At 43.1% G+C, this 25,206-nt stretch overlaps 1 protein-coding gene across 1 annotated transcript in view; it reads left to right on the forward strand.

Annotated features, from left to right (window-relative positions):
• The window catches only part of LOC135538863 (zinc finger SWIM domain-containing protein 6-like), a 28,225-nt gene extending 12,208 nt beyond the window's left edge, over positions 1-16,017 (forward strand). Inside the window, exon 2 of the mRNA XM_064964746.1 lies at positions 15,763-16,017. Within this exon, the coding sequence (XP_064820818.1) occupies positions 15,763-15,914 (152 nt within the window). The 3' untranslated portion in view covers positions 15,915-16,017. The remainder of the gene's footprint in view (positions 1-15,762) is intronic.
• Positions 16,018-25,206: the final 9,189 nt, after the last annotated feature.

Consider the following 25,206-nt stretch of genomic DNA (forward strand, 5'->3'; position numbering starts at 1 on the left):
TATGTTCAGTACTACTGTCCTCCCTTCCACTAACATACTGTTATGTTCAGTACTACTGTCCTCCCTTCCACTAACATACTGTTATGTTCAGTACTACTGTCCTCCCTTCCACTAACATACTGTTATGTTCAGTACTACTGTCCTCCCTTCCACTAACATACTGTTATGTTCAGTACTACTGTCCTCCCTTCCACTAACATACTGTTATGTTCAGTACTACTGTCCTCCCTTCCACTAACATACTGTTATGTTCAGTACTACTGTCCTCCCTTCCACTGACATACTGTTATGTTCAGTACTACTGTCCTCCCTTCCACTAACATACTGTTATGTTCAGTACTACTGTCCTCCCTTCCACTAACATACTGTTATGTTCAGTACTACTGTCCTCCCTTCCACTAACATACTGTTATGTTCAGTACTACTGTCCTCCCTTCCACTAACATACTGTTATGTTCAGTACTACTGTCCTCCCTTCCACTAACATACTGTTATGTTCAGTACTACTCCTCCCTTCCACTAACATACTGTTATGTTCAGTTATGTCCTCCTTCCACTAACATACTGTTATGTTCAGTACTACTGTCCTCCCTTCCACTAACATACTGTTATGTTCAGTACTACTGTCCTCCCTTCCACTAACATACTGTTATGTTCAGTACTACTGTCCTCCCTTCCACTAACATACTGTTATGTTCAGTACTACTGTCCTCCTTCCACTAACATACTGTTATGTTCAGTACTACTGTCCTCCCTTACATACTGTTATGTTCAGTACTACTGTCCTCCCTTCCACTAACATACTGTTATGTTGTTACTGTTACTGTTATGTTCAGTACTACTGTCCTCCCTTCCACTAACATACTGTTATGTTCTACTGTGACATACTGTACTACTGTCATCCCTTCCACTAACATACTGTTATGTTCAGTACTACTGTCCTCCCTTCCACTAACATACTGTTATGTTCAGTACTACTGTCCTCCCTTCCACTGACATTACTACTGTCCTCCCTTCCACTAACATACTGTTATGTTCCTACTGTCCTCCCTTAACATACTGTTATGTTCAGTACTACTGTCCTCCCTTCCACTGACATACTGTTATGTTCAGTACTACTGTCCTCCCTTCCACTAACATACTGTTATGTTCAGTACTACTGTCCTCCCTTCCCACATAACATACTGTCCTCCCTTGTTATGTTCAGTACTACTGTCATACTGTTATGTTCCTTCCACTAACATACTGTTATGTTCAGTACTACTGTCCTCCCTTCCACTGTAACATACTGTTATGTTCAGTACTACTGTCCTCCCTTCCACAGTCATAACAGTATGTTCAGTACTGTAACATACTGTTATGTTCAGTACTACTGTCCTCCCTTCCACTAACATACTGTTATGTTCAGTACTACTGTCCTCCCTTCCACTAACTGTTAGTACATACTGTTATGTTCAGTACTACTGTCCTCCCTGTTATGTTCAGTACTACTGTCCTCCCTTCCACTAACATACTGTTATGTTCAGTACTACTGTCCTCCCTTCCACTAACATACTGTTATGTTCACTAACATACTGTTATGTTCAGTACTACTGTCCTCCCTTCCACTAACATACTGTTATGTTCAGTACTACTGTCCTCCCTTCCACTGACATACTGTTATGTTCAGTACTACTGTCCTCCCTCCACTAACCTTCCACTAACATACTGTTATGTTCAGTACTACTGTCCTCCCTTCCACTAACATACTGTTATGTTCAGTACTACTGTCCTCCCTTCCACTAACATACTGTTATGTTCAGTACTACTGTCCTCCTTCCACACATACTGTTATGTTCAGTACTACTGTCCTCCCTTCCACTAACATACTGTTATGTTCAGTACTACTGTCCTCCCTTCCACTAACATACTGTTATGTTCAGTACTACTGTCCTCCCTTCCACTGACATACTGTTATGTTCAGTACTACTGTCCTCCCTTCCACTAACATACACTACTGTCCTCCCTTCCACTAACATACTGTTATGTTCAGTACTACTGTCCTCCCTTCCACGACATACTGTTATGTTCAGCACTACTGTCCTCCCTTCCACTAACATACTGTTATGTTCAGTACTACTGTCCTCCCTTCCACTAACATACTGTTATGTTCAGTACTACTGTCCTCCCTTCCACTGACATACTGTTATGTTCAGTACTACTGTCCTCCCTTCCACTAACATACTGTTATGTTCAGTACTACTGTCCTCCTTCCACTAACATCCACTAACTTCCATAACATACTGTTATGTTCAGTACTACTGTCCTCCCTTCCACTAACATACTGTTATGTTCAGTTATGTCCTCCCTTTCAGTTATGTTCAGTACTACTGTCCTCCCTTCCACTAACATACTGTTATGTTCAGTACTACTGTCCTCCCTTCCACTAACATACTGTTATGTTCAGTACTACTGTCCTCCCTTCCACTGACATACTGTTATGTTCAGTATACTGTCCTCCCTTCCACTAACATATGTTCAGTACTACTGTCCTCCCTTCCACTAACATACTGTTATGTTCAGTACTACTGTCCTCCCTTCCACTGACATACTGTTATGTTCAGTACTACTGTCCTCCCTTCCACTAACATACTGTTATGTTCAGTACTACTGTCCTCCCTTCCACTAACATACTGTTATGTTCAGTACTACTGTCCTCCCTTCCACTAACATACTGTTATGTTCAGTACTACTGTCCTCCCTTCCACTAACATACTGTTATGTTCAGTACTACTGTCCTCCCTTCCACTAACATACTGTTATGTTCAGTACTACTGTCCTCCCTTCCACTAACATACTGTTATGTTCAGTACTACTGTCCTCCCTTCCACTAACATACTGTTATGTTCAGTACTACTGTCCTCCCTTCCACTAACATACTGTTATGTTCAGTACTACTGTCCTCCCTTCCACTAACATACTGTTATGTTCAGTACTACTGTCCTCCCTTCCACTGACATACTGTTATGTTCAGTACTACTGTCCTCCCTTCCACTGACATACTGTTATGTTCAGTACTACTGTCCTCCTTCCACTAACATACTGTTATGTTCAGTACTACTGTCCTCCCTTCCACTAACATACTGTTATGTTCAGTACTACTGTCCTCCCTTCCACTAACATACTGTTATGTTCAGTACTACTGTCCTTCCCTTCCACTCCAACATACTGTTATGTTCAGTACTACTGTCCTCCCTTCCACTGACATACTGTTATGTTCATACTACTAACATACTGTTATGTTCAGTACTACTGTCCTCCCTTCCACTAACATACTGTTATGTTCAGTACTACTGTCCTCCCTTCCACTAACATACTGTTATGTTCAGTACTACTGTCCTCCCTTCCACTGACATACTGTTATGTTCAGTACCTGTCCTCCCTTCCACTAACATACTGTTATGTTCAGTACTACTGTCCCTTCCCCTTCCACTAACATACTGTTATGTTCAGTACTACTGTCCTCCCTTCCACTAACATACTGTTATGTTCAGTACTACTGTCCTCCCTTCCACTAACATACTGTTATGTTCAGTACTACTGTCCTCCCTTCCACTAACATACTGTTATGTTCAGTACTACTGTCCTCCCTTCCACTAACATCTGTTATGTTCAGTACTACTGTCCTCCCTTCCACTAACATACTGTTATGTTCAGTACTACTGTCCTCCCTTCCACTAACATACTGTTATGTTCAGTACTACTGTCCTCCCTTCCACTGACATACTGTTATGTTCAGTACTACTGTCCTATTCCACTAACATACTGTTATGTTCAGTACTACTTCCAACATACTGTTATGTTCAGTACTACTGTCCTCCCTTCCACTAACATACTGTTATGTTCAGTACTACTGTCCTCCCTTCCACTAACATACTGTTATGTTCAGTACTACTGTCCTCCTTCCACTGACATACTGTTATGTTCAGTACTACTGTCCTCCCTTCCACTAACATACTGTTATGTTCAGTACTACTGTCCTCCATTCCACAGACATACTGTTATGTTCAGTACTACTGTCCTCCCTTCCACTGACATACTGTTATGTTCAGTACTACTGTCCTTCCACTGACATACTGTTATGTTCAGTACTACTGTCCTCCCTTCCACTAACATACTGTTTCCACTAACATACTGTTATGTTCAGCACTACTGTCCTCCCTTCCACTGACATACTGTTATGTTCAGTACTACTGTCCTCCCTTCCACTAACATACTGTTATGTTCAGTACTACTGTCCTCCCTTCCACTAACATACTGTTATGTTCAGTACTGTTATGTTCAGTACTGTCCTCCCTTCCACTAACATACTGTTATGTTCAGTACTACTGTCCTCCCTTCCACTAACATACTGTTATGTTCAGTACTACTGTCCTCCATTCCACTAACATACTGTTATGTTCAGTACTACTGTCCTCCATTCCACTAACATACTGTTATGTTCAGTACTACTGTCCTCCCTTCCACTAACATACTGTTATGTTCAGTACTACTGTCCTCCCTTCCACTAACATACTGTTATGTTCAGTACTACTGTCCTCCCTTCCACTAACATACTGTTATGTTCAGTACTACTGTTCAGTCCTCCCTTCCACTAACATACTGTTATGTTCAGTACTACTGTCCTCCCTTCCACTGACATACTGTTATGTTCAGTACTACTGTCCTCCCTTCCACTAACATACTGTTATGTTCAGTACTACTGTCCTCCCTTCCACTAACATACTGTTATGTTCAGTACTACTGTCCTCCCTTCCACTAACATACTGTTATGTTCAGTACTACTGTCCTCCCTTCCACTGACATACTGTTATGTTCAGTACATACTGTTATGTTCAGTACCTCCCCTTCCACTAACATACTGTTATGTTCAGTACTACTGTCCTCCCTTCCACTAACATACTGTTATGTTCAGTACTACTGTCCTCCCTTCCACTAACATACTGTTATGTTCAGCTGATAACTGTTTACTTTCTCCTTCTGTTGGCTGGACAACCCCCTCCCTTTCTTCTCTCTTTCTCTCCAATGAACGTCACCCAGCTCTTACTGACACCGGACATCCATGTATGTTTGGTCAGTCTACAGGCGTCGGGGCTGGCCTTCATTTGGCCCAAAGATTGGTTCAGAAGTTTGGATATTACATTACAGTAGGGTATAGTCAGCACAATTCCGTTATCCTGGAATTGCCCGCCCACACACACACACATGCACAATACCTCGCTCTTGCTTTGCCCCTGCCATAGCCCAGGCCGGTCTCTCTCTATGGCTGACTGTTATCTCTAGCCCTGGCTCAACTTCAGCCTCCTGTTGCCTGGCTCCCAGACCCTGTCCTGCTCCAGCCCTATAGAGTAAGGGTTCCCAATCGTTTTCACTCTGGCCCACCTTCCAGCATTGGGGAACATCTCACACCCCATGTCTATTTCTATGGGCACAAGCACTGTTCATGACACAAACTGTTCACACCCCTCTTGTTGGTGGAGAGAGTTTAGCAGGTTTAAAGCTTATTTCCTGCAATTCTACACATTTTGTCATGGGGTGCAGAGAACAGTTTTGCAGTTTTGAAGCTCATTTTCTTGCAATTCTATACTTGACTCAGACATTACAACAAAATGTATAGGCTAAAAAAACTATCAAAATGTTTTTTGCTGGGCCAGTTGATCTGGACATTTCTGACAAGTTCTAGATCGGTTCTAGATAGCTCTCTCGGGTAGGCAATGGCTGACATGAGGAAAACTGATGATGCACTTCCTCATTTTGAAATTTTACCTTGTGCTTTCTACTATTCCAATGTTCAAGAGTAAGTGAAAGCTGGAGTGAGTTCCTCAAAAAATGTGTTTTTAAAAGGGGCCCCTACAGAGGCTTATCTCCATAACACAAGTTTGGTGTAGTGTAAAGATCTGAAATAACACAACCCCTCTCGCTCTATTGTCTATTGGGCTGTTTCTTTAGTCTAAACCCCTGATTGACTCATATGGGATGGTTTGGCGTTACTGATGGACAGCTTCACCCAAAGCCACTCTGGTCTTCCTACCTGTTTTACAAGTCTCTTTCCCCCCGTCTCAGTAAGAGCAGGTAGCAGACACCTGTCTGCATGGTGGTAGTGTGTTTGTGCTTAGTCCCAGACTGTGTTATTTTTTTCGCCCACTAACTGTTGTGTTAACATTGAGGCAGGGAGGCTCAATTGGAAGGTTGGGGCCGGGATTCGATCCCGGGTCAAGTCGTACCGAAGATTTTAAAAGTGGGGGACGCCATGCCTCTGCTTGGGACTCAACATGAAGGAGATGGATTGGGGGTAAGACCAAGACTATCATCCTGTCCAGGGTGTGCACTTGTACAATCTGCCTCACACTCGCCTACATAAACAGGAGATGGGCTCCTGCCCTATGGGCCGTTGTGGCTGGGACTTACTAGAGAAGCAGAGTTGGACCAAGATTGATTGCGTTCTGTAATTGTCACTCAGCTTTATGAACAGCATGGTAAATCATGCTTTATGCAGTGCTGCCTCTCAACACCATAACTAATATAGACAACCGTCCCCCCACCCTGACCCCACACACAGCCTGTTCTGTCTGTCTCCCCTGACCCCACACACAGCCTGTTCTGTCTGTCTCCCCTGACCCCACACACAGCCTGTTCTGTCTGTCTCCCCTGACCCCACACACAGCCTGTTCTGTCTGTCTCCCCTGACCCCACACACAGCCTGTTCTGTCTGTCTCCCCTGACCCCACACACAGCCTGTTCTGTCTGTCTCCCCTGACCCCACACACAGCCTGTTCTGCCTGTCTCCCCCCCCACCCTGACTCCACACACAGCCTGTTCTACCTGTCTCCCCCCCACCCTGTCCCCACACACAGCCTGTTCTACCTGTTCTACCTGTCTCTCCCCCCACCCTGACCCCACACACTAACACACAGAGAGAATAATACATATGATGTGAAGTCTTATTGACAGCAGGGGAGGTTTGGAAATGCACACACACACACACACACACACTCACTCTTTGGGAATGAAACTTGTGAAATACAATTGACGGTGGGAGAGGTAGGGAAACACAATGGCCAGGAATAGTGGGCCTTGTCACTTCCCGAGGCAAGCCAGACCAGGGGCTTGAGTTTGATGGTTGCCCAGGAGGGGGAGTGCCTTTATTCCCCATCGCTGTCTGTCAGACTGGAGGATGCTGTGACGAGGCCCATCCAGGCCTCAGTGGGAGGCACATCAGTGGGAGACGTGTACCACGTAAGACACCTGTCGGTGTTTCTCTGTGTGTTTGACAGCCCACTCTAAGACTCGTCAACGGCAGCAGGACACATCAAACCGTATTACTGACACATGAAGGAAGGTTCAGAGAGACCCATAGCTGTGACACACAGGAAGTTAATTGAGGATGACTGGCTCATTGTAATGGCTGGAGCAGAATGAGTGGAATGGTATCAAATACATAAAACACATGGCTGTGTAGCATATTTTTATTTATTTCACCCCCACCACACACACAAAGTGATGACGAAAACAACCAAACAGAAAGGGGGGAGGAGGAGAGGGCGGGAAGGAAGGAAGGAAGGGAAAGGAGAGGCAAATAGTTTGGCCTAAAACTGTTGGAACTGAACCTGATCAATGAAAACAAAGCTGTGACGCAGAGTGTTTGTGATCAGAGAGTTTTGGGCAGAGAAAGTGTTTTGGCTGAAGGTTGATGTTAAGACCTTCCCTGCTTGTGTTGACTTGTGTGACTTGTCAGAACTTGGGGTTTAGGGAGTGTTTGTGTTTGCATACGTATGTACGTGTGCGTTAGGGCTAGGTGATATATCGAATGTATTTTTTTGTGCGAATGTCCAAATGTCTATCACAGAATCAAGTTTTTATTTACATTTTTTTTTGCGTTTGTCTGCTTGTTCTAATGTTTTGTCGTTTTGGTCTCGTCTCCTTCTGTGCACCTTCCCATTTCCACTACAGATCTATATATAATGACGAGATACTCATGTCTCCACCCTCATGTCGTCGTGCCTCTCGGACAAGTGGATTCAACTCGCTATTTGAGGTGTGGTCCAACAGAATGGGTCATATGAAGAGAGAAATACAGAGACATTATTTAACTGTAGAGGACAAGTCAACCTTTCTCAAACCCTCCCCAAACTGCACACAGAGTAGACACTACTAAAACAGGAGTATCAATGAATAGGCTTGGGTGGTATACCGTATATAGCGTTTACTGGGGTATTTGGAAATAACCACGGGATGGTTTTTCAATACCGTCAACTATTTATTTGCAGTTTTTCAATAAATGTAAATATTTTTTGTTACTTTTTTTTAGTTATTACCTGCAGGCAACTTGTGCAATACCTCAGGAGATAAAGATCGCATTCTTCATTTCACCTGTCACATTATTTTAAATGATGAAGCTTACCGTAGTTCCCCAGAACATTTCACCTGTCACATTATTTTAAATGATGAAGCTTACCGTAGTTTCCCAGAACATTTCACCTGTCACATTATTTTAAATGATAAAGCTTACCCTAGTTCCCAAGAACATTTCACCTGTCACATTATGTACACATGCTGCTCTTCCTTCTCCCGTCTGCTCCATGTACACATGCTGCTCTTCCTCAGAAAAGCGTCTATCACAACTTTGTTCAATTGCACAATTTCTCTAGTTCAGTTTCACTTGTATATGTCCACTCACACCGAAAATGACATTCGTAGCTACTAACTACGCTTGTATAACTTTATGAGCTGGATTTGCCCGTTTCTGCAATTAGTTTGTTCATTTTAGCTTTTCACCTGGATCATCGCAGCAAGCTAGCTGCCACCCGAGTGACTACTCCTGGCTAACGTCTGTCCCGAAGCAAGCACCAATTAGCCTGAAGCTAGCCCATGCTAGGCCCATTCTCCCGGCTAGCTGAAGAGGCCCATCAGCCAGTCCTGGGCTACAATACCGCCGATCCTTCACGACTGGATTACAACGTAATCTGCTCGAGGGGGGTACTCAACTGGCCTCGACATCGCATTGTCCCCTTAATCTGCTAGCCCTCGCCTGCTAGCTGCTAGCCGTGGCCAGCTAGCTGTCTAGAGCATATTGGACTGTTAGCTGAATAGATCCATCGGCCAATTTCTTGGGCCACTATACCTATTTTTCCAATTGGACTTGGACCCCTCTGCTACTCAGAACCCTACTAATCCATCACGACTGGTCTATCGACGTCACCGCACGTGGAGGCTAAAACACTTTCCTACATTGAGACGTCCTTCTATGGCCCTTCTGCTAGCTTGCTATCCCCGGCCTGCTAGCTGTCTGAATCGCCGTGTCTCCAGTCAGCCCAACCACTCACTGGACCCCTATGATCACCCGGCTACGCATGCCTTTCCCTAATATCAATATGCCTTGTCCATTACTGTCCTGTTAGTGATTATTGTCTTATTTCACTGTAGAGCCTCTAGCCCTGCTCAATATGCTTTAACCAACCATTTAGTTCCACCTCCCACATATGCGGTGACATCACCTGGTTTAAACGTCTCTAGAGAAAATATATCTCTCATTACTCAATGCCTAGGTTTACCTCCAATGTACTCACATCCTACCATACCTTTGTCTGTACATTATGCCCTAAATCTATTCTATTGTGCCCAGAAACCTGCTCCTTTTACTCTCTGTTCCGAACGTCCTAGACAACCAGTTCTTTTAGCCATACCCTTATCCTACTCCTCTGTTCTTCTGGTGATGTAGAGGTTAACCCAGACCCTGCAGTGCCTAGCTCCACTCCTACTCCCCAGATGCTCTCATTTGTTGACTTCTGTAACCGTAATAGCCTTGGTTTCATGCATGATACCATTAGAAGCTTCCTCCCTAAGTTGGTTTTATTCACTGCTTTAGCACACTCTGCCAACCCAGATGTCCTAGCCGTGTCTGAATCCTGGCTTAGGAAGACTACCAAAAACCCTGAAATTTCCATCCCTAACTATAACATTTTCCAACAAGATATAACTGCCAAAGGGGGCGGTGTTGCAGTCTACTGCAGAGAGAGCCTGCAGAGTTCTGTCTTACTATCCAGGTCTGTACCCAAACAATTCGAGCTTCTACTTTTAAAAATCCACCTTCCCAGAAACAAGTCTCTCACCGTTGCCGCTTGCTATAGACCACCCTCTGCCCCCAGCTGTGCCCTGGACACCATATGTGAATTGATTGCACCCCATCTATCTTCAGAGCTCGTGCTGTTAGGTGACCTGAACTGGGACATGCTTAACACCCTGGCCACCCTACAATCTAAGCTTGATGCCCTCAATCTCACACAAATTATCAATGAAACCACAATGGTACAACCCAAAATCCGTAAACCCGGGCACCATCATAGATATCATCCTTGCCAACTTGTCCTCCAAATACACCTCTGCTGTTTTCAACCAAGATCTCAGCGATCACTGCCTCATTGCCTGTGTCTATAATGGGTCTGCAGTCAAACGACCACCCCTCATCACTGTCAAACACTCCCTAAAACACTTCAGCGAGCACGCCCTTCTATTCAACCTGGCCTGGGTATCCTGGAAGGATATTGACCTAATCCCGTCAGTAGAGAATGCCCGGATATTCTTTAAAAGTGCCTTCTTCACCATCTTAAATAAGCATGCCCCATTCAGAAAATGTAGAACCAGGAACAGATATAGACCTTGGTTCTCTCCAGACCTGACTGCCCTTGACCAGCACAAAACATCCTGTGGCTTTCTGCATTAGCATTGAATAGTCCCCGTGATATGCAACTTTTCAGGGAAGTTAGGAAGCAATATACACAGGTAGTTAGGAAAGCTAAGGCTAGCTTTTTCAAAAAAATTTGCATCCTGTAGAACAAACTCCCAAAAGTTCTGGGGCACTGTAAAGTCCACGGTGAATAAGAGCACCTCTTCCCAGCTGCCCACTGCACTGAGGCTAGGAAACACTGTCACTACTGATAAATCCACGATAATTGAGAATTTCAATAAGCATTTTTCAATGGCTGGCCATGCTTTCCACCTGGCTACCCCTACCCTGATCAACAGCCCTCCACTCCTCACAGCAACTCGCCCAAGCCTCCCCATTTCTCCTTCACCCAAATCCAGATAGCTGATGTGCTGAAAGAGCTGCAAAATATTGACTCCTACAAATCGGCCGGGCTAGACAATTTGAACCCTCTTTCTAAAATTGTTGCAACCCCTATCACTAGCCTGTTCAACCTCTCTTTCATATCGTCTGAGATTCCCAAAGATTGGAAAGCTGCTGCAGTCATCCCCCTATTCAAAGGGGGAGACATCCTAGACCCAGACTGCTACAGACCTATATCTATCCTACCCTGCCTGTTCTAAGGTCTTCGAAAGCCAAGTTAACAAACAGATCACCGACCATTTCGAATCCCACCGTACCTTCTACGCTATGTAATCTGGTTTCAGAGCTGGCCATGGGTGCACCTCAGCCACGCTCAAGGTCCTAAATGATATCATAACCACCATTGATAAGAGACTGTACTGTGCAGCCATATTCATCGACCTGGCCAAGGCTTTCGACTCTGTCAATCTCCACATTCTTATCGGCAGACTCAACAGCCTTGGATACTCAAATGACTGCCTCGCCTGGTTTACCAACTACTTCTCTGATAGAGTTCAGTGTGTCAAATCGGAGGGCCTATTGTCCGGACTTCTGGCAGTCTCTATAGGGGGGCCACAGCGTTCAATTCTTGGGCTGACTCTTTTCTCTGTATACATCAATGATGTTGCTCTTGCTGCCTGTGAGTCTCTGATCCACCTCTACGCAGATGACACCATTCTGACACTATTGGACACTGTGTTAACAAACCTCTCCTTCCGTGGCCTCCAACTACTCTTAAATGCAAGTAAACTAAATGCATGCTCTTCAATCGATTGCTGCCTGCACCTGCCCACCTGTCCAGCATCACTACTCCTGACGGTTCTGATTTAGAATATGTAGACAACTACAGATACCTAGGTGTCTGGTTAGACTGTAAACTCTCCTTCCAGACTCACATTAAGCATCTCCAATCCAAAATTGAATCTGGAATCGGCTTTGCAACAAAGCATTCTTCACTCATGCTGCCAAACATATCCCCATAAAACTGACATCCTACCGAACCTCGACTTTGGCGATGTCATTTACAAAATAGCCCCCCACAGTCTATGCAACAAATTGGATGCAGTCTATCTCAGTGCCATCTGTTTTCTCACCAAAGCCCCATACACCACCTACCACTGCGACCTGTATGCTCTTGTTGGCTGGCCCCTCGCTTCATACTCGTCGCCAAACCCCCTGGCTCCAGGTCATCTACAAGTCTCTGCAAGGTAAAGCCCCGCCCTATCTCAGCTCACTGGTCACCAGTGCCTTACTTCCCTTATCCTAGCTCATTTGCACATACTGTAAATAGACTTTTTCTACTGTATTATTGACTGTACGTTTGTTTGTTTCATGTATAACTCTCTTTTGTTGTATGTGTCAAACTGCTTTGCTTTATCTTGGCCAGGTCACAATTGCAAATGAGAACTTGTTTTCAACTAGCCTACCTGGTTAAATAAAGGTGAAATAAAAAAAGTAAGCAATTAGCTAACATTGTTGATGTGATTTCGCTATTACTTTGTGCTAATTCTTTTAGCATTCTGGTAAAAGATGTGCTTTTCTGGTGTTTAGCAGCCCCTTGTGTGCTATGCTGGTAATACCTTAAATCTGGGTATGAAGGAAGGCCTGTTAAACTTGGGCGGTATCTAGATTTGTCAATTCATTGATCTGGAATTGATTCTGGAAAAGAAATGTACAGTTTGTCGTGTGCACATACCGCTGCAAGATTTTAGCCAAAGAATGTTATACTAGCTTTCTAGTCTGTGTTTTATAAATGTGCAATAATCATAAAACACAATTTATATAAGGAATTGGCAACTCGTTCTCATTCTGAGAAATAAGGTAAGCCACTTGATTTCAACATCTGAACAAATTGAACATGCTGTTAAAAGTTTGAGATGGACAGAAGGGTGTGTTCGTAACAGTTCAACTGTTCTACCATGTTAACTAGCAGATCCAAGTTGGCTAAACTTGAAATATAATAACATAGCTGGCTACTCACGAGCACGTGGTGCTTGAGCGATTGTTTAACTTCTTGCGTCGAGCAATCCCGTATCCGGGAGCGTAATCATAGCCTCAAGCTCATTAGCATAACGCAACGTTAACTATTGATGAAAATCGCAAATAAAATTAAATAAATATATTGGCTCACAAGCTTAGCCTTTCGTTAACAACACTGTCATCTCAGATTTTCAAAATATGCTTTTCAACCATAGCTACACATGCATTTGTGTAAGAGTATTGATAGCTAGCATATCATTAAGCCTAGCATTCAGCAGGCAACATTTTCACAAAAACAAGAAAAGCATTCAAATAAAATAATTTACCTTTGAAGAACTTCGGATGTTTTCAATGAGGAGACTCTCAGTTAGATAGCAAATGTTCAGTTTTTCCAAAAAGATTATTTGTGTAGGAGAAATCGCTCCGTTTTGTTCATCACGTTTGGCTAAGAAAAAAACCCTGAAAATTCAGTCATTACAACGCCAAACTTTTTTCCAAATTAACTCCATAATATCGACAGAAACATGGCAAACGTTGTTTAGAATCAATCCTCAAGGTGTTTTTCACATATCTATTCGATGATAAATCATTCGTAGCAGTTGCCTTTCTCCTCTGAACCAAATAGAAAAGTGCACGCAGCTGGAGATTACGCAATAATTTCGACGGAGGACACCAAGCGGACACCTGGTAAATGTAGTCTCTTATGGTCAATCTTCCAATGATATGCCTACAAATACGTCACAATGCTGCAGACACCTTGGGGAAACGACAAAGTGTAGGCTCATTCCTGGCGCATTCACAGCCATATAAGGAGACATTGGAACACAGCGCATTCAAAATCTGGGGTACTTCCGGTATGAAATGTCATCTTGGTTTCGCCTGAAGCATTAGTTCTGTGGCTCTCACAGACAATATCTTTGCAGTTTTGGAAACATCAGAGTGTTTTCTTTCCAAAGCTGTCAATTATATGCATAGTCGAGCATCTTTTCGTGACAAAATATCTTGTTTAAAACGGGAACGTTTTTTTATCCAAAAATTAAACGAGCGCCCCCTATATCGAAGTTAAGAGGCCCGTGTTTATTTTCAATAATGCTATAAGAGGTTTGTCAATAGTGAATGTGTATTATGCATGGTTCTGGTTAAATTTGTAGCAAAAAGGGCATTTTTATAGACCGACTTGAAAGCCAGATTAGTGTGAATTGCAAAAAATCAGGTTGTGGAAGGTTTATATTCAGCGTCGGTATAATTTCACAAACTCTGAATTCATTATATTATTGCTGACTGTTTGAAATGCTGTGTAGTTGACCTTTTACGCCCTCTTGAGTCAATTTCCACAGCCCCACGGAAATCTAATTGCATAATTTAAAAAAAACATTAAAAAATCTATCTGTTTAACCTCTGCGCACCGAACCCGTTAGGTAGCGGGATGAAATTCGACAACATACGGTGATCGCTACAAAAATAGTCATATTAAACATTAATGATAATACAAGTGTCTCACATGTTTTGAAAGTCTAGAATCTTGCTAATCCAACTGCATTGTCAGATTTTAAAAATTGATTTACTGCGAAAGAATACAATGCGATTATCTGAGGATCGAGCCCCATTAAAAAAACAAACTATTTCAACCAGGACAGGTGTAACAAAATCACAAACTGCAATAAAATAAATTGTTTGACGATCTTCCTCTGTTTGCAATCTCAATGCCCATGCTACCCAATGAATGGTCTTTTGTTTGATAAAATCAATTTTTGTAGCCTAACACAACATTTTGTGAACCTCTTGTGTCGTGAATTCCGTCTCATTCCATTTTCGACGACACATTCGAGGTAAATACACACACAAAACGTGACTTTTCCAGTCATGTTTGGTTTCATTGCAATCAACTGGTTTGTTTGTTTGTAACACAAGCAAACCTGATGGGTCATTTCGCAGGACGTATTGACTGAAAGAAACCGATTTGACAAGTAATGACATCATTGTGCACCAATGATTTGCCCGCTGTTTCGTTGATTGACTGTATTTTAACCCAATGACCACTGATCGTCTTGAAATCTAGCTGGGTAGATAGCCAATGAGCTGAGGTAAACGGCAATATGTAATGTTTATGTTTTGGAAGACCAACCCATGTAGTAAACTCCGGCGTAAAGAGGTTCATTCGCCATTGACGATTCATACCGGAAGGAGCCACGCATGTTGCGCACAGCATTGTTTTGGTAAAGCGCATTTTCAGCTGTTTGTATATCAATCAGTATCGCGACTAAGTCAAGGAAAGCCTAATCTAAGTCTAGATATACAGATGTACACACAGTGTTAGAAGAAATTGATTGAGGACAATTCCTCAATCAAATGGAGATAGTAGATACAGCTGGTCTGTTGTAATATAATAAAGACAGTAGATCTAGCTGGTCTGTCATAATATAATAGAAACAGTAGATCTAGCTGGTCTGTCATAATATAATAGAAACAGTAGATCTAGCTGAAATGTCATAATATAATATAAATGAGACAGTAGATCTAGCAGGTCTATAATAATATATTCAACCTTATGTTCCCTGTACTCTATATATATCTGTTTATTATACCTGTTGATACAGGGCTCATATGTGAAACTATTCTAACTGAACATTTTCTTTCAGTGACACTGACTCTGAATGGGAGCCCCCAGTGCCAAGGTGTCCATCCCCCACTGAAGCTGGTTCATCCAGCTCCTGCCACAAGTGGTGTTCATCTGCCCAAATGTATTTCTGCAGCCATGGATGTGCTATGGCACCTGGCATCAGCAGCATAATATTGTGTAGAGGACTGAGGGTCTTCCTAATATTGAAAGTGTTATTTTGTAAATGTATATATTTTTTTCCCCATGTTTTTTTTTCTCAATTTTTTTTTTTTGGGGGGGGTGTTAGAATACCATTTTGGTGTTTTGTATATAGTTGTTCCATTCAAAATGTATAACTTCACCAATTTGGCCACTTGGGTACATTTGGGCTACTTGTGTGGGACACCTGGGTGACTTCATGATAAATGTCATGTAGCACACTCATTTTGGAAGTTATCATTCTGAAACTTTGCACAAGTACTGTTGCCCTCTTATGTTTTTCACTGAAATTGTCCCCATCATCCTATCTGAATGTTTGTTTTATTTGTTAATTTTAAAGATGATGATACAACAATAAAAATAAACGTATGGTTTTCTTCATTGTATTATCTAAACCATATCTATTGTGTTATATTCTCCTACATTCAATTCACATTTACACAAACTTCAGAGTGTTTTGTTTCACATGGTACCAAGAATATGCATATCCTTGGTTCTGTGCCTGAGCTACAGGCAGTTAGATTTGGGTATGTCTTCAGGCGGGAATTGAAAAAAGTAGGGGGTAGCTTTAATTAAGCGAGAGTTATCGATTTTTGGCCTTCTGCATCTGCGGTGAAAGGTGGCAGAGCTACAGTAGTGTGTCAGAAAAAATCGCTCTTCTCACGTAAATGTATGTACGGTTTGACCTACAAACTATGGCCCCTATATGGAATGTACATGTTGCTTGTTTTGCTCTAGGACACCCACAAGACTCGCCTGAAGGTAGTCTGGTACCTGTTAAATATGGAAGTAGTGCCTAAAAGGGGTCAAATATGTGTCCATTTAAAAAAAAAAATCCTGATCTTCTATCTCAGAAATAGGACCGACACTTTAAAATAAACTTCCTGTGTTTTTAGTACATTGTCCTGCTTAAAGGTGAATTAATCTCCCAGTGTCTGGTGACAAGCCGACTGAACAATGTTTTCCTCTAGGATTTTGACAGTGGTTAGCACTATTCTGTTTTATTTTTTTATCCTGAAAAACTCACCAGTGCTTAATGATTACAAGCATTCCCACAACTTGATGCAGCCACCACTATGCTTTAAAATATGGAGAGCGATACTCAGTTATGTGTTGTATTTGCCCCAAACATAACACTTTGTATTCAGGACAAAAATTGCTTTGCTTATTTTTTTCAGTATTACTTTAGTCCCATTTTGCAAACAGGATGCATGTTTTGGAATATTTTATTCTGTACAGGCTTCCTTTTCACTCTGCCAATTAGGTTAGTATTGTGGAGTAACTACAATGTGGTTGATCCATCCTCAGTTTTCTCCCATCACAGCTGTTGAATTTTAACTGTTTTAAAGTCACCATTGGCCTCATGGTGAAATCTTTGTAGTGACTGGGTGTGTTGATGCACCATCCAAAGTGTAATTAATAACTTCACCATGCTTAAAGGGATATTCATTGTCTGCTTTTGTTTATCTACCAATAGAGGGGCCCTTTGCAATGCATTGAGAAACATCCCTGGTCTTTGTGGTTTAATCTGTGTTTGAAATTCACTGCGCAACTGGGGGACATTACAGATAATTGTATGTTTGGGGTACAGAGATGCGGTAGTCATAAAAAAATCACGTTAAACACTATTATTGCACACAGTGACTTGTTAAGCAAATTTAGGCTTGCCATAACAAAGGGGTTGAATACTTATTGACACATTTTTAAATCATTAGTAAAAAAAATAATCTAAAAACATACTTTCACTTTGACATAATGGGGTATTGTGTGTAGGCCAGTGGCCAAAACATCTCAATTGAATCAATTTCAAATTCAGGGTGTGAATATACCCCCCCCCCCCCCCCCAGCTTAGACTCTAGAGTTAGATGTACAACAATGCTCCTTTTAGATATATGGCCCAAAAATCGGAATGCATATTTTGAACCCCCATGATTTTTAGGCCATTTCGCCCAGCCTTAGTGTGTGTGTGTGTGAGTGTTTCCACATGTAAGCGTATTGGCCTGTAGCTGTAATTAGCTGTCTAACCAATGTGATGAATATGATGAACTCTGCTTAAACCAGCTGCTTGGTTCTGCTCCCATAACCCCATTAGTCCAGAGATCACGCTCGCGCTCTCTTTTTGACAAACTCATTGACCTAATTCAAGGACGGATGCCATCTTGATCAGCTGGGAGGGGGGGGGGATCTCCCAACCCCACCCAATCCCTACCCGGTGTATCCACTGTATCATCTCAAATGGAGTATAATGACGATCTCAAAACACACAACAGATTAAACATTTCATTAATATGATTAGTCAGAGGTAGCATATTTACATATGGTGTTGATTCAAGCAGTCAATAACACAGCCTTGTGTTGTCTAATGTAATGTAATATAATGGAATTGAATAGAATAGACTTGTGAATCATTGATGGGCTGACCTGCCAGACGGTGTGTTGGGGCTGCCTACCTGGTGATGGTCAAATACCACTCCCTGTGGGGGATCACTTAGACAACCAGCCAGTATTATCATGGCTACACCCATGTCAACAAAGAGCTCTAGGGGAAATATTCCCTTCTCTCTAGTAGTGGGCAATTTCTCTCAATCATCCATCAATAAAGGGTAGTTATTTACATGCAATGAGAGCCATTTCACCGGAATAGGGTTCTGAAAGGGTTTTGATAAGATCAGCTGTCTGCGTTTAGCTGGAGAGACGAAACCTAAAGTATCTACAGACCTATTCGGAGGACTCAGTTCCCTATTCTAGTAACCACTCTTAGGCAAGTCATCGACGCATTCAGTAGGCCCACTCTTTGCCACCATGTGTTTGTGTGAGATAAGAAAAGTGGTACTGTATAATGTAAGATGCTTACAGCGTTAAGAGACAATGTTAGCTATCCATTGATAGCCTGCCCATGAGAGAACATCCTTAACCTCAATGTCAATATTTACAGGAGTTGCCGACAGGCAGGAGTTTTGACCACAGCATTTACAGGCAGGTGAATAGAACTGTATTTCTCTTCTCCTCCTCAGTATCTGTCGATAGCAGCGCTGGGCTCGTGAGATGTTTGTTTTGGTCTTTGTTTGATGTGTGTGTATGACGGCTGAAGCTTTTACACAGCCTCAGCGGAGGGCTGAGAGATGCTAGATGACGCGTGTCAAGTGATATTAAACGTGAGCACCCCCCCTCCCCCTCCATTCCATCCTTCCTCCTGTTCCTGGCTTTGTCCGCTGTGGTTAGTGTGAAGAATGACACTTGTCATTTCTGTTTGGGGGTAGAAGATGTCATGTCTGATGTATTACCTCTGACATGGTACAGGTTCAGCGCCGCACGGCCCACTCTGGGATACATAGCTAGACAAAGGCAGGTTCAGGAAGGACAAAGACGAGCTCAAATAACACCCTATCCTGAACATATTCCACAGTGGCTTTGGTCTAAAGTAGTGCACTGAATAAGGAGTCATTTGAGCAACCGGGCTCAGTGTAGGTCTATGTGATGTCGTCTAAATGTAAAGGTAAGACGGCATAGTGATACGCGTGTCTCGCACCGTATGTGCGGTCACATGCCTTTGTGATTCGTATGGGAGATAATCAGCTCCTGGAGCCGTGAGGGAATTAGTGTATATGGGATGTTGGGCTTCTGAGCCCTCTGTGCAGCCGTCTTTGTCTTTTCAATTAGGAATTGTGTGTATAGGCTACCACTTGAAACCATGTCATTCATAAATGGATATTCATTGTGTGACTGCAAACCAAGAGATGATAGGAGTAATGTTTGAGTAGTGGGTGAGTTTGAGAAGTGTAGTCTTATTGATTTGGGCTCTTAGGACAGTAAGCAGGAAACTCACTACGACAGTGAATGCAAAATGCCAAACAAAGATATTGGGGTTCGTGGGGTTGTCTTCCAAGCTGCCATTCTGTTTCATTTTTCTCTCTGCGTGACAGGACGAGGGGGTGCTGTGCTTGTGTGTTCCAAGGTATCCCCACTCCTTCTCTCACCCATGCATTCTGGATTGGGGCGACAGGTAGCCTAGTGGTTAGAGCGTTGGACTAGTAAGTGAAAGGTTGCAAGATTGAATCCCGAGCTGACAAGGTAAAAATCTGTTGTTCTGCCCCTGAACAAGGCAGTTAACCTACTGTTCCTAGGCCATCATTTGAAAATAAGAATTTGTTCTTAATTAACCTCTCTGGGATATGTGGGACGCTAGCGTCCCACCTCGCCAGCAGCCAGTGAAATTGCAGGGCGCCAAATTCAAAACAACAGAAATCCCATAAATAAATTCCTCAAACATGCAAGTATTTCACACCATTTTAAAGATAAACTTTTTGTAAATCCAGCCACAGTGGCCGATTTCAAATAGGCTTTACGGCGAAAGCACACCAAACAATCATGTTAGGTCAGCACCTAGTCACAGAAAACCATAAAGCCATTTTCCAGCCAAGGAGAGCCCTCACAAAATTCAGAAATAGCAATTAAATAAATCCCTAACCTGTGATCTTCATCAGATAGCACTCACAGAACTTCATGTTACACAATAATCGTGTGTTTTGTTTGATAAAGTTCATCTTTATGTTCAGAAAGGCATTGTCTCAAACAAACATCTGGTGAAAGTGCAGAGAGCCACATCAAATTACAGAAATTCTCAGAAATTCTCATAATAAACATTGATAAAAGATATACAAGTGTTATGCATGGAATTATAGATAAACTTCTCCTTAATGCAACCGCTGTCATATTTCAAATAGACTTTACTTTAGTTCACAAATCCAAACGCACGAGGCGCAGGCAAGTCCAGGCGAAGGTTCAGACGAAAAGTCAAAAAAGTTATATTACAGTTCGTAGAAGCATGTATAGAATCAATCTTTAGGATGTTATCATACATCTTCAATAATGTTTCAACTGGACAATTCCTTTGTCTTTAGAAAGGAAAAGGAACGCAGCTAACTCTCATGGGCATGCACGAGACTGAGCTCATGGCATTCTGCCAGACACCTGACTCAAACAGCTCTCATTCTCTCCCCCTTCACAGTAGAAGCCTGAAACAAGGTTCTAACGACCGTTGACATCTAGTGGAAGCCCTAGGAAGTGCAATTTGACCCCATAGACACTTTTCGATAGGCAACGACTTGAAAAACTACAAACCTCAGATTTCCCACTTCCTGGTTGGATTTTTTCTCAGGTTTTTGCCTGCCATATGAGTTCTGTTATACTCAGACATCATTCAAACTGTTTTAGAAACTTCAGATTGTTTTCTATCCCAAATCTAATAATGATATATTTGTTTAGCTTTTGGGCTTGAGTAGCAGGCAGTTTACTCTGGGCACCTTATTTTCCAAGCTACTCAATACTGCCCCCAGTCCCAAATAAGTTAACTGACTTGCCTAGTTAAATAAAGGTAAAATATATATTTTTTGCTAGTTGTTAAATGTATGTGTGTGCTTTTAGCCATCGTTATCTTGGACTGTGGGCTGCTTGTGTGTGTGCGGCGTGGGGGTTGTGGCGTTGGTAAATCAGAATTGGAACACTCTAGATGCTGCTGGTAAATTACCTGGTTGACTTCAGGAAGGGAGGGGTTAAGTCCGAACTGGCAAGGCTGCTTTACACAAACTGTGGCTGGCTGGAGCAGAAAGGGGAAGAGCTCAGAGGAACTCTGGCTCACGGCCAAATCCCTCCATCCCTCACCCTTTGCTACAGTTGAGTGCTTCCTGTGTGTTTGTGAACACAGTGCTGGAATGCTGCTTCCCCCTCGTCTAAGGCCGTTATATGTGTGTGTCTGGAGTGGTGCCTCTTGTCTGGTGTGTGACGTCAGCACACACACAGCAGGTCAGTTTAGGGCTAGGCAGCACTGAGTGACTGTTGTGGGGAGGGAGAAAGAAAGAGGGGCTGTGTTTGTGGGAGTAGGAAGCATACTTTAGTAGTCAGGTAGGTGTGTGTGTTTGGTTTTACTATCCTTGATAGGGTTTAGGGACATTTTTTTTGTGTGCGCGCGCTTGGGGGAGTCTAGCCTGTCAGTTGATTTTTTTTTCAACAGAATGGGAGGGGCAAAGGGAAGGTTACTTCCTAACTAGTCGCCCCTAACACACACACTCTCTTTTTACTTCCCCTCTGGTTCTCTGTTTGAAGGTGTGTGAGAAGCACATTCAGATTTCCCTTGGCCATCGTCATCAAAACCCAACCATGTTTTTCATGTGTTTCTTTTGTGTTTGGATTTGTACCAGTCTCGTGACATTGTAGCTGTTTAGGTCTAGCCTCATGTGTCACTGTCTGTAATTCCCCTCTTGATGTAGAGGCTTGTCCTTACAAACACACTTAGCCTGCTTTAAAGAGCTGACAATGACTTTTCAATGGATCCTCAGTGCATTCATCTTCAGACACACTTACACACACACACACACACTCAAACACCAACCACTTGCGTTCATCTTCAGCCAAGAGACTCTCTTGAGGGACTTTTCTTGGTAATTACACATGCTAATTTCCATACATCTCTAATTTCCCTGATAACTCTTCACATGGTTGTGATGGATGTATAGACCGAGAGTCCAAAGCAGGCATGTGGTTTCAAAGAGGCTTGCTAAAACCCTGCTGTCCAAATAATTCAGTTGAATGTCTCACGGCTAGTCAGACAGCCGTCCTCTGCCAAGCTCCAGAATCACTCAACAGGCCAGTAAAACAGACTGGGTCTGACTGTCCAATCCAGCAAAATTAGACTCCATTTTGTAAGTGATAGTTTGGAAATTGCAAGTCATTCCTGATGGATCGCGTAGCTGCTTCACCCGGCTAGACCAGAGTCGACTGTCATTTAAGTAGCCGCAGGATGACACCTCCAGACACACACACACACACACCCTCCTGATGATCAATATGCACATTTGCTGTCAAATTCACATGTAGAAGTAATGGAATTGAAATTCGTAGAATGTAAAAAAAAATCAGAAAAGGGTTAATTTTCTAGGCTACAGCTGGCTCTGGTTGGTGTGACTGCTCCTGTGGAGGACAAGGCCTTTGATGTTTCAGAGGTCATAGCACAAACATGACCACCCTTGGTGCTCAGCTGTGCTATTTCAGCTTGACCCTCACCTAGACCACACACACACTACAACACTCCTAAAGCAGCGTCCCTTGTGTAAATGTATTGATCAGTGTTTATGGTCTCTGTATGAGGGCTTCCTTATAGGACCACTCTCATTCTCTGGCTCTCTCTCACATGGGAATACACCACAGGTTGGTGGCACCTTAATTGGGGCTCGTGGTAATGACTGGAGGGGAATCAGGGGAAGAGTATCAAATGCATGCCATTCCATTTGTGCCGTTCTGGCCATTATTATGTGCCGTCCTCCTCTCAGCAGCCACCACTGGAATACACATAAGCCCCTCCACTCCCAGTAAGACTGAGGTGTACACCCACGCCCTAAAACCTCGGAATCTTTCCTTCTCAGATTTCCTCTGGAGTTATACAGCCAGCCCTTCGGAGGTTGTTTTAGATAATGACATCACTAATATAGGCCTACGGGCTGAACAGATTGCTCACTCACTTTTCAAAGGGTTGTTAGTTTCCCCCTAGACCTCCAATTGTCCATCCCAAATAGCGCCCTGTTCCCTATCTAGTGCACTACTTTTGACCAGGGCCCATAGGGATATTTATCCCATCTCTGGTTCCACCCCACCCTCTCTCCTCTCCTGCAGTAGAGCACCATTCTTCACATGCTGGTCAGATCTCCTCTCAGGTCCTCTGATTCAGGCCATATGGAATTACAAATGAGCTCTGTGCTTTTTTAGATATACTGGAGGATTCCTCTGACCAACATAGGATCCATTCCCCTTCTACTGCGGTCTTCTACTGAGCTGAAATGGACCTTGGCTCTGGCTTGCTTTGGTACAGAACTGGATTGAGCTGTTCCCTGTCTGTCTGTTGCTCATGTGGTAATGTGATTAAATGTCAAAGCTCAAGCCTTGCTTCTCTTGTCCTCTCTCTATCCTTGTCTATATAGGCCTACATCTTTCTTTCTTTCTTTCACACACAGGCCTTTTCTTATTTGGACAAATCTGCCGTCTCTCCTCCGTCCTCTCTGCTCTGTCTTCTCTCCTCTCTCTAATTCGTTAGTAGGCAACAGACGGTCCTCCCCTCCTCGATAGCCTCCTTTAGGTGAGGAAGCACAAGTGTATCCTTTCTGAAATTTTTGCAGAAGAGTTTTGAAATCCGCCAAACCCCATTTGAACCAGCTATTGTTTTCATCGAAGGAGAAAAGCATGCAAACGTTTAAACGATACACCACTTACGATACACAACTACTAGCAAAATAGTTATCACCTTTTATACTTTGGATTCCACCCTGTAAACATCATTGGCATGATGCCGCGCGATTGGAGAAGGAGTCTCATTTCATACAAGCATATTTTCTACCACTTTCCCTCTCCTCTCGTCGATTACCTTTGACCTTTTTTCTAAAGGAGGCCAGAGAAGACGGAGGAGAGAGGACACAGGAGTTGAGCAAATCCAATTGAGGAAAAGACACACACACACACACGACTGTGTCATATTAGATTTAAAGTGACATTCACTATAACCAATTCTGCAAATAATGTTAATGAGCCAACCACCCCTGAGGCTGAATTTTCTCCATCGACTTGGAATCTTAATTTGATTGAGCATTACACATATATTTCCCCAATCTAATTTATCCTAGTGGATGGTTGCACACTGAGAGCTTTTGTGCTTAGGCAAGCAGCCTTCTAGCCTCGACTAGGTCTCTTAATGTGGGAATGCTCAACCCAATTTTATTATAAGACCCCATATATAAAGGCTACATTCTTGCTCCTGTGGGTCTGCATGGGTTAATTTTGGAGGGGCTGTGGCCTCTCCTACTCCCTGAAATGAGAGCAGGGGTTTGGTATTTTGGGGGCCCCATGTTGCTGAATGTGAGGAAGGAGGGCTTGTAGCTGGTCAAGAGAGCTTGCTGGCTTATCACCACTCATGCAGTTTCCAAAGCGCAGAGGGAGTATCTGGGCTAGTGCTTTGATGTGGGCCCCCACGTGTATGGGTGGTCTGGGGGCCCTTGTGGATTTACGCACACACACTCTCTACTTCTTGCGCTTTCACGCTCTATGTTTCTCTCTCGAAGCCAAGTGTGATTTCACCAGAGTGGTCATGAGGGTGTTTCTAGGGCAACCTCACACAGGCCTTGTTCTAAAAATGTCTGCCCTGGCCTCTCCAATACACAGCAGCCCTTAGCTGCACTTTGGGAGGGGGCTGAGGGGGGCAGGGAGGGGAACACTGTCTAATAGC

The sequence above is a fragment of the Oncorhynchus masou genome, unplaced genomic scaffold (genome assembly GCF_036934945.1).
Source record: "Oncorhynchus masou masou isolate Uvic2021 unplaced genomic scaffold, UVic_Omas_1.1 unplaced_scaffold_13___fragment_2___debris, whole genome shotgun sequence".
Taxonomy (NCBI): Eukaryota; Metazoa; Chordata; class Actinopteri; order Salmoniformes; family Salmonidae; genus Oncorhynchus; species Oncorhynchus masou.